The sequence below is a fragment of the Anguilla anguilla genome, chromosome 3, assembly GCF_013347855.1.
Source record: "Anguilla anguilla isolate fAngAng1 chromosome 3, fAngAng1.pri, whole genome shotgun sequence".
Lineage (NCBI taxonomy): Eukaryota > Metazoa > Chordata > Actinopteri > Anguilliformes > Anguillidae > Anguilla > Anguilla anguilla.
Genome location: NC_049203.1, coordinates 3,887,079 through 3,900,619, shown reverse-complemented (window position 1 = coordinate 3,900,619; position 13,541 = coordinate 3,887,079). Strand labels below are relative to the sequence as shown.

The 13,541-nt window shown below is 49.0% G+C and overlaps 1 protein-coding gene across 3 annotated transcripts; it reads right to left on the bottom strand.

Annotated features, from left to right (window-relative positions):
• Positions 1-533: 533 nt before the first annotated feature.
• hars (histidyl-tRNA synthetase) lies at positions 534-12,367 on the bottom strand. Of its 3 annotated transcripts, none has more exons than XM_035411268.1 (13): positions 12,344-12,367; positions 9,111-9,200; positions 8,846-8,965; positions 8,225-8,320; positions 7,606-7,731; positions 7,326-7,433; positions 6,745-6,843; positions 5,743-5,836; positions 3,884-4,011; positions 3,406-3,672; positions 2,066-2,182; positions 1,097-1,243; positions 534-865 (listed from the first exon to the last, which is right to left on the bottom strand). In XM_035411268.1, the coding sequence occupies exons 3-13, from the start codon at positions 8,936-8,938 to the stop codon at positions 809-811; spliced, it is 1,332 nt and encodes a 443-aa protein (XP_035267159.1). In that variant the 5' UTR covers positions 8,939-8,965; positions 9,111-9,200; positions 12,344-12,367; the 3' UTR covers positions 534-808. The 3 variants fall into 3 exon arrangements, with proteins under 3 accessions (XP_035267159.1, XP_035267158.1, XP_035267157.1); XM_035411267.1 differs by lacking the exon at positions 12,344-12,367 and adding an exon at positions 11,364-11,564; XM_035411266.1 differs by lacking the exon at positions 12,344-12,367 and adding an exon at positions 9,600-9,734.
• Between the last annotated feature and the right edge of the window lie 1,174 nt (positions 12,368-13,541).

Below are 13,541 nucleotides of genomic sequence, written 5' to 3'. Positions count from 1 at the left end.
TCGGGTGTGAAGACCGTCTGCACAACCAGTAGGAAAAAAATGTTCTGAAATTTGGAGTCGAGGGTCAGATTTGAGTATCCAAGCTTTAGTCTTGATTGAACACAAGTTTGTTTTAAAGACTTTTCCTACAGTTTCCAACCATAAACTACCAACAGACCTTAAGTTCAGAGCTGTTGCTCTGTCATAATGTGTAGAAGTACAACCAGCTACAAATGCTGAGTTTCTCTTGAGCATTAACATTCTGATCAGCAAACTGACTCTAAAGGGACATTTTCAGACCATTTATAATGAATTTTCGGTTCGATAGCCGAGCACCAAAGGTCACAGAGTCCGCTGATGGGGTCTGTGCTTCGCTTAAATGGAACCTAGTTTACGCTGACCGCTGGAGTTGAAAGAAATCAAGCACTGAGCACAGCATACGCACACAGCACTGGTACAGGAGAAAGGAGAGGCCGGGAAAATTATATTTTTGGGCGTGTCAACATTAAAAAAAAAAAAAAAAATTAATTGGGGAAAAAGTAAGAATCCAAATGGACCTTAAACATGACAAGCAATTTTATTTGTGTGAATCGACAGGAAGCAAGCAAGGTTTCCATTATACAGGGTGCACCATGACGACGTGGCTCAACAGAGCCGGAATGGAGGAATCATGATGAATAGTGACCGCTTTCTCTGTGCGGATACAGGCGAGAGTCACGGCTTAGCCATTAGCATACAGATAGATCCATTATTCTTGGCGATATGCTGATATGCTGAGGGGCCTGGCGTCTCCTTGGTAACGGGCGGCCACCCGTTCGTCATCGCTCCGCTACTGGAGGGTTCGCTTCTTGATTTCGTCCACAAGCTCCGCCCTCGACACGTCCACCTAAAGCGAGTCGGGAGAGAGGAACAGGCGTGACCGTGGCTCGGCGGCGGTTTCACACGCGTACAGCGTTCTGAATGACAGCTACACCGCGACTGCAGTTACACACACGTACAGCGTTCTGAATGACAGCTACACCTTGACTGCAGTTACACACGCGTACAGCGTTCTGAATGACAGCTACACTGGGCTCAGCGGGGAGAGCGTTTTTTCGGGTGATGGGCGTATCTGTACCTCCTCTCTGGTGGCCACGGTCCTCAGCTTCACCATCCCGCCCTTCAGCTCCTGCTCCCCGAGGATGGCGACCAGGGGGATCCCCGTGTCCTCGCAGTGCTGCAGCTGGCTCAGTAGTTTGGGGCTCTTCTTGTACATCACCTCCGCCTAGGGCACGGGGGGGGGGGGGGGGCAAGAGAGGAGCATCATGGGTAAACTCACAGCCTCGAATGCAGCAAGAACGTTAGCATTGAGTTAGCACGTGGAGGTCTGCTACAGAATGTGGCATCACCACTGGAGCAATAAGAGTGTGAATAGCTCTTTAAGGTCTTTAGCTGAGTTGGCTCATTTGAACAGCGATCCTGGCCCAGCATCAGCAATCAATGGCCAGAAATCCATAGGCCCTGTGCTAGGGGTGGAGGTCAATTCATTTAATTTCAGATCAGTCGAATCTATAACATGACTGAAATTCAATTAACCGACTGAGAAACACTATGGCCATTTTTGTAAATTCACAAATTGAACTTCTGTTTATTTTCTGAATGGACTTATTTTGAGAGGAACAAATCCCGTTTCTGTGAAAGCCCTGTCCGGAAGAGACGGGGACGTGTCCCAGGACAGGCCTGGGGGGCGTGTCCCAGGACAGGCCGGGGGGGCGTCCCAGAACAAACGGGGACGTGTCCCAGGACAGGCCTGGGGGGCGTGTCCCAGAACAGAAAGGGGGCGTGTCCCAGGACAGGCCGGGGAGGCGTCCCAGAACAAACGGGGGCGTGTCCCAGGACAGACGGGGGGCGTGTCCCAGGGCAGTTTGGGGCGTGTCCCAGGGCAGTTGGGGGGTGTGTCCCAGGACAGTTTGGGGTGTGTCCCAGGGCAGTTTGGGGCGTGTCCCAGGGCAGTTTGGGGCGTGTCCCAGGGCAGTTGGGGGCGTGTCCCAGCGCAGTTGGGGGCGTGTCCCAGGGCAGTTGGGGGCGTGTCCTGCAGGCGTGTTACCTTGATGCCGGCGTCCCACAGCTCAGCGGTCAGCTTCAGGCGCTCTTCCAGAAGGTTCTTCTGCGCCGACGCCACCATGACCTGCGTTTCTGTGGTGCGCACCTTCTCCGCTGAGGCCTGGAGCAGGAGGGGGAAGGGGGGGGGGCGTGGGGGGATGATTTTCATCCAATCAAAACACAGGACTGATTCTCACCCAAAGCACTGCACTGATCCATTGTTGTCCTCTGCATGGAAGTAGCAGTGAAGCAAAAAAACATTTTAAAAACCCCATTGAGTTACATTTCTCTAGGGCCAGAAAAACAAACCTATTATTTATCTATTATTTTACCTTTTTAAAATACGCTTTACTTTACACATTTGTCAAACATCTGGTTAGCTGAAAAAAGCAAGAACGTTTTTGTAGCCGGTAAGATCCTCTCGCCACTGCAGTGTGAGGAGAAATAACTCGATTCCTTTTTTAAAGTAAAACACCAATTTAAATGCGCAGTCTGGCGCCGGCGCGGCGCGTCCGTCGGGGGACAGAAACGCGCGGTCTGCGTTTTAGGGGAACCGGCGGTTGGTAATTAGACCTCCGCAGCTGTTTAACAGACACCTCAAGCGTCGCCCGCGTCAATTACAATCAAACCCGAGCCAGGCTGGCGGGGGCCGCGGCCAGAGCCACTCGAAAAATCAGCGATGACTGGAGCGGCCAATCTCCCCTCCACCGCAGCAGTGAAGGGTACGCACTGGGGGGGCCTGTCAATCAACCAGCCAGAGATGGCAGGAAGGCCTGTAATTGTGTGCTGGCCCCTCCCACTCCCCCTCCGCACCCCTGATCTCTGATTCGGATCTCAGCAGCAGAAGGCAGGACTCTTACTGTACTCTCATCGGGGGGGGGGGGGGGGGGGTCAGTGAGGCTTAGGGAAGTGGTGAGAGGTGTAGGACCGCCCACCCCCCCCTTCTCCCACGTATGTGTAAGGTCAGATAGCATGTCAGTCAGGGACAGATCCCGCCCACCCATTCCCCTCAACTCTCTGTAAGGTCAGATAACGTCAGTCAGGGAGAGGTCCCGCCCACCCTGGTACTTCCATTACAAATTTTGGAATACCCAGCTGTATTCACCAACCACACTCAATACTGCCGCACCCCCCCCCCCCCCCCCCCACCCCCCATACATGTTGACACAGACATACACGCACGCTCTCTGATTCTTTTCAAAACACGGCCCGCGAGCGTTCGAGCCGGAGAGGAAGACGCTTCACGTGCGATCGAGTGTTTCGTCGCCATTCGCTCACGTCCCTCTAACCCCGGCGAGGCGAAGGCCGGCCCTGCGGCGGTTTGGGAAGAGGGCGCCCGCGTACCTCGGCCTTCTGCTCCATGATGGAGAAGACCCTCTCGATGCCGATGCTCACGCCCACGCAGGGCACTTTCCGGCCCTTGGGGTCGAACATGCCCACCAGGTCGTCGTAGCGACCCCCTCCCGCCACGCTGCCCACGTTGACCGCCTCCTCGCCCGTGGCGCCGTCCTGCGGGGGGGTCGGGGCGGGGCCCGACGGGATCAGCACCGCCTCGTAGATCGCCCCCGTGTAGTAGTCCAGGCCGCGGGCCAGACTGAGGTCAAACACCACCTGGGAGGGGGGAGGGGGGGGGGCAGAGAGAAGGCAGAGAGAGAGAGGTGAAGAGCCTGCCTGTCCAGAGCCAAAAAAAAACGTTCAGACGCTCATCGAGAGTTACAGCTGAACAGACTGGTGTGGGATTCACACACGTAAGATGGGGGGGGGGGGCAGAGAGATGAAGCGAGGGAGGGAGAAAAGGACAGAGAGCGAGGGAGAGACTCACCTTGTCCGTGACCCTGAAGAGCTCCAGGTAGGTGAAGAGCAGCTTCATGTCCGACAGCCCGGCGCAGGCCTGCTTGTTCTGGGACAGCTTTGGGTCCTGCAGCAGCTTCTGGGCCAGGTCCGCTCCGCCTGGGACCACAACAGAACCGCAGTCACCAATCAGAACCAGGGTCACTCAGCAAAACCAGGGTCACACAACAGAACCAGGGTCAGTTATCAGAACTGCAATCATTCATCAGAACCGTGGTTCTGCAGAACCAGGGTCACACAAAAGAACCACAGTCATTTATTAGAACCACAGACACTAAACTATAAGACACAAAAAATCTCTGAAATACCAGAACAGAACCTGTATACAGCCAGCTAGCTTTAATCTTACTATAGTCACACAAGCATGATAAAATGTCTTATTTCACTTCTTTGAAACTAATGAAACGGCTCCTGTGCTATGGCTAACTGTAGGCAGTCTGGGATCACCAGGGTTTAACATAATAAAAAAAAGTCACTGTACATCTTAAAAAAGATAATGGATCCACCTATCAGGACACCCGACTGCTTAAGTAAACCATCAATATTGTCCAACGCCAGACATCTTAAGTTTGTGACCAAATATTCCTGGTGATTAAAAAGCCAGGTTTCTGTTGACTCCAGTGACAGTCACAACAAAAACATCTCCCAGGAGATGATAATCCTGCTTCGCCCCTACTCTTATCTGAAAGTCAAACTGACCTTTGACCTTCCTCTCAGCTGGGACCCTGCACGACCACAGATGACCTCAGATAAGAGTGTCTGAGACCAGGCTTCCGTCGCTACGGAAACCAGATTAAGGGCCACTTAAGGGCGGTGGTAAATCAGGAAAATAAACACCAGATCACCGCTGTCCGGGTTTCCATGGGGACGTAATGAAACGAGGAGACAGGTCTCTTACTTTGAGGACCTTCGAACCCCTCAGCATGGGGAACCCCTCAGCAAGGGGTCCCCAAACTGTTTGACTGGGGCCACTGGGGACTGTCAAGCAGCAAAGGCCAAATTGGTTCAGCATCACGACCAAAATAAACATGTCAATTATTTGGATTACCCACAGTAAAAGCAGGCATGTAGGGAGTTTTTCAGCTAAGGAGTCTTCACCCTAAGTGGGCCCTTGTAAAAAACGTTTTTTTTTTGCAAAAATAAATAAATTCAAAAAAAAAAAAAAAACACTACACAAATAAATAAAATTTAAGAGTCACTTAAGAACACATCCAGTGCCAGTGACTGTGCCGTACATAACAGGAAGAGTACCGTATGTAACAGTGACAGTGCTGTATGTAACAGTGACAGTGCTGTATGTAACAGGGAGAGTACCGTATGTAACAGGGACAGTACCGTATGTAACAGGGAGAGTACCGTATGTAACAGGAACAGTGCTGTATGTAACAGTCACAGTGCTGTATGTAACAGGGAGAGTACCGTATGTAACAGGGACAGTACCGTATGTAACAGGGACAGTATCGTATGTAACAGGGAGAGTACCGTATGTAACAGGGACAGTGCTGTATGTAACGGGGACAGTGCCGTACGGTAACAGTGACAGTACCGTATGTAACGGGGAGAGTACCGTACGTAACGGGGACAGTGCCGTACGGTAACAGTGACAGTACTGTATGTAACAGGTACAGTGCTGTACGTAACGGGGAGAGTACCGTATGTAACAGTGACAGTGCCGTACGGTAACAGTGACAGTACTGTATGTAACAGGTACAGTGCTGTACGTAACGGGGAGAGTACTGTATGTAACAGGTACAGTGCCGTATGTAACAGTGACAGTGTCGTATGTAATGGGGACAACAGTGCCGTACGTAACGGCGGGCGGCGGCTCACCCTGCAGGCTGACGTACTCCCCGATGCGGTCGGCTGCCTCGGGGGCCAGACCCTTCTCATTCACCATCTCATTCTTCACATCCTCCCAGGGCACCTGGAGGGAAGAGGAGGACCGCGAGTCACGCATATACACTTACAGAAACACACAAACACACTTACAGAATCACACACAACATTACAGAAACACACACACACTTACACACTTACAGAAACACATACACACTTACAGAAACACACACACACACATACACACTTACAGAAACACACACACCATTACAGAAACACACGCGCACACACACACACACTTACAGAAACACACACACACACTTACAGAAACACACACACACACACACTTACAGAAACACACACACATACACACTTACAGAAACACACGCACACACATATACACTTACAGAATCACACACAACATTACAGAAACACACACACACACACACACTTACAGGTACACACACACCATTACAGAAACACACACACACTTACAGAAACACACACACACACACACTTACAGGTACACACACACCATTACAGAAACACACACATGCACGCACGCACACACACACACACACACACACTTACAGAAACAAACACACCATTACAGAAACATACACATGCACACACACACACACACACACACACACTTAGATAAACTTAAAGAAACACACACATGCACAACAGTGCAATTGCAGTTTTCTACGCATGTCAATCATCCGTATGTGCTGGTCTGTCCGTGCACACACGTGTAGCACATGCGTCCAGCACACGCGTGCAGCACATGCGTCCAGCACACGCGTGTAGCACATGTGTCCAGCACACGCGTGTAGCACATGCGTCCAGCACACGCGTGCAGCACATGCGTCCAGCACACGCGTGCAGCACATGCGTCCAGCACACGCGTGTAGCACATGCGTCCAGCACACGCGTGCAGCACATGCGTCCAGCACACGCGTGTAGCACATGTGTCCAGCACACGCGTGTAGCTACCTTGTCCAGCTTGTCCACCGTGGAACATATGGCACGGAACTTTTCATCCGGAACTCCACACACGGCAAACATTCCGTCCAGAATGCGCCTGTCATTGACCTGCGAGAAAAGGGCGGGAAACGGGGGTCACGTGACTGTGTCACAAAGATCCTGAGCTTGAGAAAGATCCCCAGGTCATAAACGCTCATAAGCTGACCTTAGGATGGCAGCTCTATTGACCTTATTTCCCACTCAGACACACACAACCACAGCCCTCAACAAAAATTTAATAAAAGCAAAAAATAAAAGCCCTTCACATTGCCCAATCTCCTCATGTCAACCGGACCCACCACCTACACGTACACTATAATTACAATGATTACCAGTTTGTCTGGTAGTACAATTACGCTCGTATGAGACTTCTGAGACTCCTGCGCATTAAGGACCTATATTTACATGTGAAAATCAAATGGAAATTTAATTCACAAATACGCTGCAGGGGAGACTGAGGTAGTAAAAAGGCCGAATTAAAAAGCATTCACACGTAACCGCCAGGACTGAGCGATTCAACATCGCGTCGGTTCGCTTTTCACGCGACCCACCTTGATCCGGAAGTCGCCGAGGTCCAGCTCGCTCAGGATCTCGTGGACGATCTTCAGACACTCCGCGTCCGGGATCATGGGGTCGTACTGTCCGGCGATGTCGAAATCCTGGGTTGGGGGGGGGGGGGGGGAGGAGCGCTCAGACATGCTTTAACATGCGTGGGAGCGTGGAAACAGGGCGACGTAGATGCTCTGCGTCCCAAACAAATGAGGTGCATTTAACAACGTACACATTTAGAGACAGGGTCTGGACCACGCGACCCCCTGGCGCTGTACTTACGCACTGATAGAACTCCCTGTAGCGGCCGCGGGTCATGGCGGGGTTGTCTCGCCGGTACACCTTGGCGATGTGGTAGCGCTTGATGTTGGTGATCTTGTTCATGGCCAGGTATCTAGCAAATGGCACCTGGGGGGGGGGGAGGCTGGTTAAGGAGGAAACCTTGCTGCACCATGGGGGGGGGGGGTGAGATCAGCCCCTAGTGAACCCCAAACACAACTGCACTGCAATATCAATGCTCAGATACGGTCTTGTACAACAACCGTCGCCAGGGCTGCCTGACCCTGTTCCCCTGGAGATCTACCATCCTGCTGGTTTTCACTCCAACCGTTACAAAGCACACCTCATTCAGCAGCTAGAGCAGGGCTGCCCAACCCTGTTCCTGGAGATCTACCATCCTGCTGGTTTTCACTCCAACCATAACAAAGCACACCTCATTCAGCAGCTAGAGCAGGGCTGTCCAACCCTGTTCCTGGAGATCTACTATCCAGTAGGTTTATTAGCAATTATTAGTACTTTATTAGACTCCTGGAGGATCAGCTGCATTATTTCAGGCACACATAACTGTCCTGCATTCATTCCTCAAGGCCCTAGGGAGGTTGTGGCTAGTTTCCAAGGATACGGTGAGATCATAACGCAGCGACAGCAGCTCTCCTCCCTGGTCCTTTAGGTCGTAGATGAGCTTGGAGTCTTCCCCATACTTCCCCATTAAGGTTTCCTAAAAGGGAAAGGGGAGCCATGTTTTTTTTTCCCAGGTAAAACACACACACACGCACATTCAAAACCATGGCCAAGCTTCAAATGAAAGGCCTCAGATTCTTGGTCGAACAGCTTCCTCTCTGTTTACGAGGCCATACCTTCAGGGCTGGCCCTAGGATTTTGGTGGCCCTAAACAAGTCTGTCTAACAGGGTGGGGGGGTGGGTTGATTCTGGAGAGGCGAGGGGGGGGGGGGGGGATGGGGAGGTGGTGCTGCCGCTGCTGGATTATGTGTCGAGTGGGGGGGGGGGGGGTTTACTACATTACATTCTTATGAAATGTTCTGAAATGTTATGAAATTTCTGTTGCCGTTCCATTTTAAATTTACACTGCTAATTCCGCGATAGGGGATGAATAGCGTAAATACGAAAATAACGTTATTTCCCTTAGATAAACATTGGATCGTGTGCCCCCCCCCTCCCCCCCAGCGGTTGTGGCCCTAAACAACCGCATAGAGCGTTTGTGCCGCGGGCCGGCCCTGGGTACCTTCAGCTCAAAGACGGGCGTGTCGATGGTCTCGGCGCCGTGGCGTTTGAAGGAGCCCACGATGGCGTTGAAGACTCTCTCACGGATGGCCATCTGCTTTGGGTTGTAGTCCCTCGTGCCCTGCAGGTCAGTTATGGGGAAAAAAAAAAGTTATCAAAAAGCTTCCAGTCCAAAAATGGGCGGATCTGTGCTTCATTTATTTTTTTTTTTACACAGCGCGGCCCCAGCAATATTAAATACCCATCCATCCCGGGGGCGTACCCACCTTGGCGGTCTTGAGCACGAAGCCCTGTTTTCCCTCATCCTCCCCCAGCTGGGCCTTGAGCTCCAGGAGTTTGGCGACCTCCTCATCGATCTGCCGGACAGACGCACAAAACGGACCGTGAGACAGATGCTGATACGCGCACTCACTTCAATTCAGTGCAGCTTTATTGACCGTCACTCAGCAAAAATAAGAACACTGCTGAAGCCAGGCAACGAAACAGGGCACAACACAAACAGATACACGACAACAGCAATAAAATAACATCAACTAAGAAAGAATAGGGAGACCCTGGCAAGCTAGCTTACTACAACTTCTAACGATAAAAACCTTATTCTCTCCCACACACACCAGAGAAGGTGCCACCTATTTGACTGCAACAGTACCCATCTCTAGCCCTAGTGGTGTTTTGCTCATTGTGTTAAGATTGACATTTTGTAAGTTGCCTTGGTTACAAGCATCAGTCGGACTGAATTGTGAATTGCGATCTACCTGTGAGATTGTCATTCCCGAACAGGCACGGACAGAGCGGGGGAAAAGTCCGGTCCAGCGAGCGAGGATCCCAGCGCACAATCGCGCGGACACAAAGCCCATTTTATTCACCCCCCACCCCCACCCCACCCCAAAAAAAAAAAAAAAAATTTGTGGAGGAAAAAAAAATCCAGCCAGATGAGAGGTCAAATCCAAAGATGAAGGCAGGCAGTTCAGGGGCAGGGAGACCCCAGTATGAGTCCACCCCAATTTTCACAGTGGTAGAAAGGCGTGTCCGATAGACCCACGATGTATCCACGGTACGTTGTTAGGGGTTGATGGGGGGGGGGGGGGGGGGCGCGGGGGAGTTGGAGGATGGACGTCCGTCACCGTGGACACACCGAGCAGGAAGAACAGGAGAAAAGTGGTCAGCAACCCTACCACTAGGGGGCAGTAGTCACGTGCAAGGAGTCGCCGCAACATGGAGGCAAAACATGAAGGGGAGCAATGGTCAGATCAACCGGTCTGGGGCAAGAGAACTGGTCATGGGAGGGGATCGGTGTCATTGGCTCAGAGTTCAGAACTGAGCCTGGACCAGCTGTCCCACACTCAGCACCGGGACACGGCCCAAGGGAGGTTCTGATCCGAGTCAACGACACCGGCCACCTCTTACAGCACAGAAAGAGGATGTGGCGGGGACTACAATGTTAATGTAAGGGGGAAATTACGGAACACACTCAGGTTAGCGTGGTTTTGTTTCAAATTGTAATTTCAACTGGATCTACAGCAGCTGAACTGACCATTACAGCTGCTTTTTGCATAATGGAAAAAATTGCCTACATAAATAATTAGAAACACCACTCTATTGAACTTGGGTATAGACTTATTTACGCGATACATTGTGTTCATTACCCAGTTCAGATTACCTCTGAAATCAAGACATCCCATGCAATGCTTTACTTACTTATCTTATGATAACGGTAACCTGGTAACAGTCTCAAGTACTCACGCGCAATAGACTCAAGCACAAAACAAGTGTGAACTGTCAACTCTGTATGTTTAAAGTGCTGCATGCGTCTGAAATTTGAAAGGTAGCCAACAACGTCGCCTAACTGCTTACAGTAAAGTGTCACTTCTGCCAATAAGATGGGGAAATCGTTGTATAGCAAAGATTAGCTATTTGTGGGTAATGCTGTCAAAGGTTTTTCAAATGTTCTTTAAAGCAGGCTTTTAGGTGCACATTCATTCGTTAACCAGCTAGCTCTGACATTACACGGAGATTGCATCAGCTAGGTAGCTATGAAAGTGAAACTGAATTTCTGATGAAGGCAACAGAAAGCGGATACGTTGTTTTACTTTCGTCAGCGACAACGACTCTTATTTAAAAATAGTCAGTCGCGTCGAAAATGGACGAATCTGAACTAACCATCAAAGCAATTCGTTTAAAGGATTCTAGCGTACGCAATATGAATGGGCTAGCGACCAGCCGGCGAATTACGCGTGCAATCATTGCCCATTTGAACTTCCCCATTCGATAAAACGGCAGCAGAACGTAGCATTAGCTAACAGGCTAAATTTATCAAAGATCAGTAAACTGCCCTGTGAATTGTACAAGACATGCAGAATAAGATCATGCAATAGTTAGCTAGCAAAAAGCAAGATACTGATGTGGATATGGACAACCATGCGTTACCATGGGAGGGGCCTAGACAAGCTAGACACAGCTGACATGTTCATTACATAAAATAAAGAAACCTTCTTAAGTTTACATAACGGGATACTGACCTGTTCTTTGCTAGCCTTTTCTGCCTTTAGTTTCCTGACAACCTCTCCTTGTGTTTTTATCTCTAATCGTGTCTGCGCTTTGTCGGCCATGGTGGGCTGTTATAGCTGTTGACCGCTGCCGGTGTGCGAAAAGCCCTGTTCCTTACATCATCTTCCTCTTCTTTTTCTTCTTCTACTGTCGCAAAGGCTCACTGTGCATTGCCGCCACCGTCTGAATCGGAGTGTTGGTCGGGGTATTTATTAAATTCTTTTGAACAGTTTGGTGTTAAAATTCTGTAGATTACATCGGCTTTCTTTAGAAACTGAAATATGAATTTAAAGCAACGGTCACGATAACCTTTTTGAAGAATGTCAAAAATATTAAACTGCACTTTAATTTCTTATGCTATTTCTCCAGCATTCACAGAAAAAAGCCATTTATTCTCTTCTTTTTGATTTCAAAATCAGGCACTAATCTATTAACCCCTAATCTATTATTGCTGCTCTTAGGGGCATCAGTATGTATTTGTTAATATCCATAATTTGTGAAATTAACGTAAGAGTATACAGTTTTTTCCGTTTAAAATCACATCTCTGTGTTCAAAAATTCAAAATTCCCTGCCAGGACAACAAACAACCAGGGAGCCACCGCAAGAAATGCATCTGTTGGGCTTGGAGGCATATCACACCTATTATACTTCCCTTTTCTTTGATAGATCAATCAAAGCTTTTACTTTTCTCTTTTCCTTTCCCTCGCAGACATCTAAAAATCTTCAGCGTAGACGACATTACCCAAGCCTTCACATATTTACCCACTAAATTTAGCACTTTTTAAAATGTCTTTTATACAAACCACATTCCTAAAAACGTATCCACACAGTTCCTGTAGTTCCTTATCATATTGTCCTAAATATAGCTGCTGTCCCTGTGAGAGAGTTATTAGGTTATGACATATGCTTTCTCAACAAAAAAAAGATGACAACAACCCTTTCTCTATGTACCTGAGCACGCTTCGCGTCCTGCTTCGAGCATGAAGTTGGATCCATGGCTCGTTCCTCTTGCTCCTCTAAACCCACTGTGACATCCCGGTTTGCCACGTCTCATTTTCACTCTAATGCTCAGGTGGAAATTCAGGTTTGGAATTTCCACCTGAGCTAGCTTCAAACTAGTACTTGACTACTTTGAAGCGGGTCTAGCTTGACTGAAACTCATCCAGCTAATTTTTTTTAGACACCGCGGTGCTCTCTCTGTTACATTACCTTATATTACATTACAGGCATTTAGCAGACGCTCTTATCCAACTTTTACGTAGCATTTACATTGCATGCATTTATACAGCTAGATATATACTGAAGCAATGCAGGTTAAGTACTTTGCTTGAGGGTAGAACGACACTGTTACAGAATGCTAGCCTGTGCTTCTTCATATTTTTCTCCAACATTATTCTTTTTTCCCCCTTTTTCTACACACACATGCATTTACACACATACTTGTATTCACACGTCCTCAGCACTTTTGTTTAAATAAACTTCTCTTTACTTGGCGACCCATTATCTCCTGTATTTTTTAAGTTGTGGTCGTTCAGGGAGTGGCCATACATTACATACAACATTATCTAAGTCAACCCGGGGGAAAAAATACCAGCTACCAGCCTAAGCTGGAATCAACTCGAACAAGTTCTTCCACACCAAACATGGTAGACCATTTCTTTATGGACCTCGCTTTGTGCACAAGGGCAGTATCACGCTGAAACAGGAAAGGGCCTTCCCCAAAACTGTTGCCACAAAGTTGGAAGTACACAATTCTGTAGAATGTCATTGCATGCTGTAGCATTAACATTTCCCTTCACTGGACATTAGGGGCCTAGCCGAAACCACGAAAAAGGGGCCCACACCATTATTCTTCCTCCACCAAACTTTACTGTTGGCACTATGCATTCGGAGGTAGCATTCTCCCGGCATTCCCCAAACCCAGATTTGTCTGTCAGACTGCCAAATAGTGAAGCAATCACTCCAGAGAACCTACCCTCCAGAAAGGATATGTTAATACCATGCATACATGCATTGCAGAGACAAGGTTCAGGATAGCATGTTCAGTGAAAACAGTGGAGATAGTGGAGTAGAAATGGAGCCCTGCCATTGGTTGTGATTTTAGTGAAAAGGGTAGAACTATGAACATGGTCCATCTTTTTTGGCAGAT

What these genes read in the sequence shown, in the direction of transcription:
- hars (XM_035411266.1), bottom strand. Translation starts at nt 9,701, where the DNA reads ATGGGCTTTGTGTCCGCGCGATTGTGCGCTGGGATCCTCGCTCGCTGG. An exon ending in CGGGAATGACAATCTCACAG is followed by an intron (nt 9,201 to 9,599) that starts GTAGATCGCAAT and finishes TCTGTCCGGCAG; the next exon opens with ATCGATGAGGAGGTCGCCAA. An exon ending in CGGTGGACAAGCTGGACAAG is followed by an intron (nt 5,837 to 6,744) that starts GTAGCTACACGC and finishes TCTTCCCTCCAG; the next exon opens with GTGCCCTGGGAGGATGTGAA.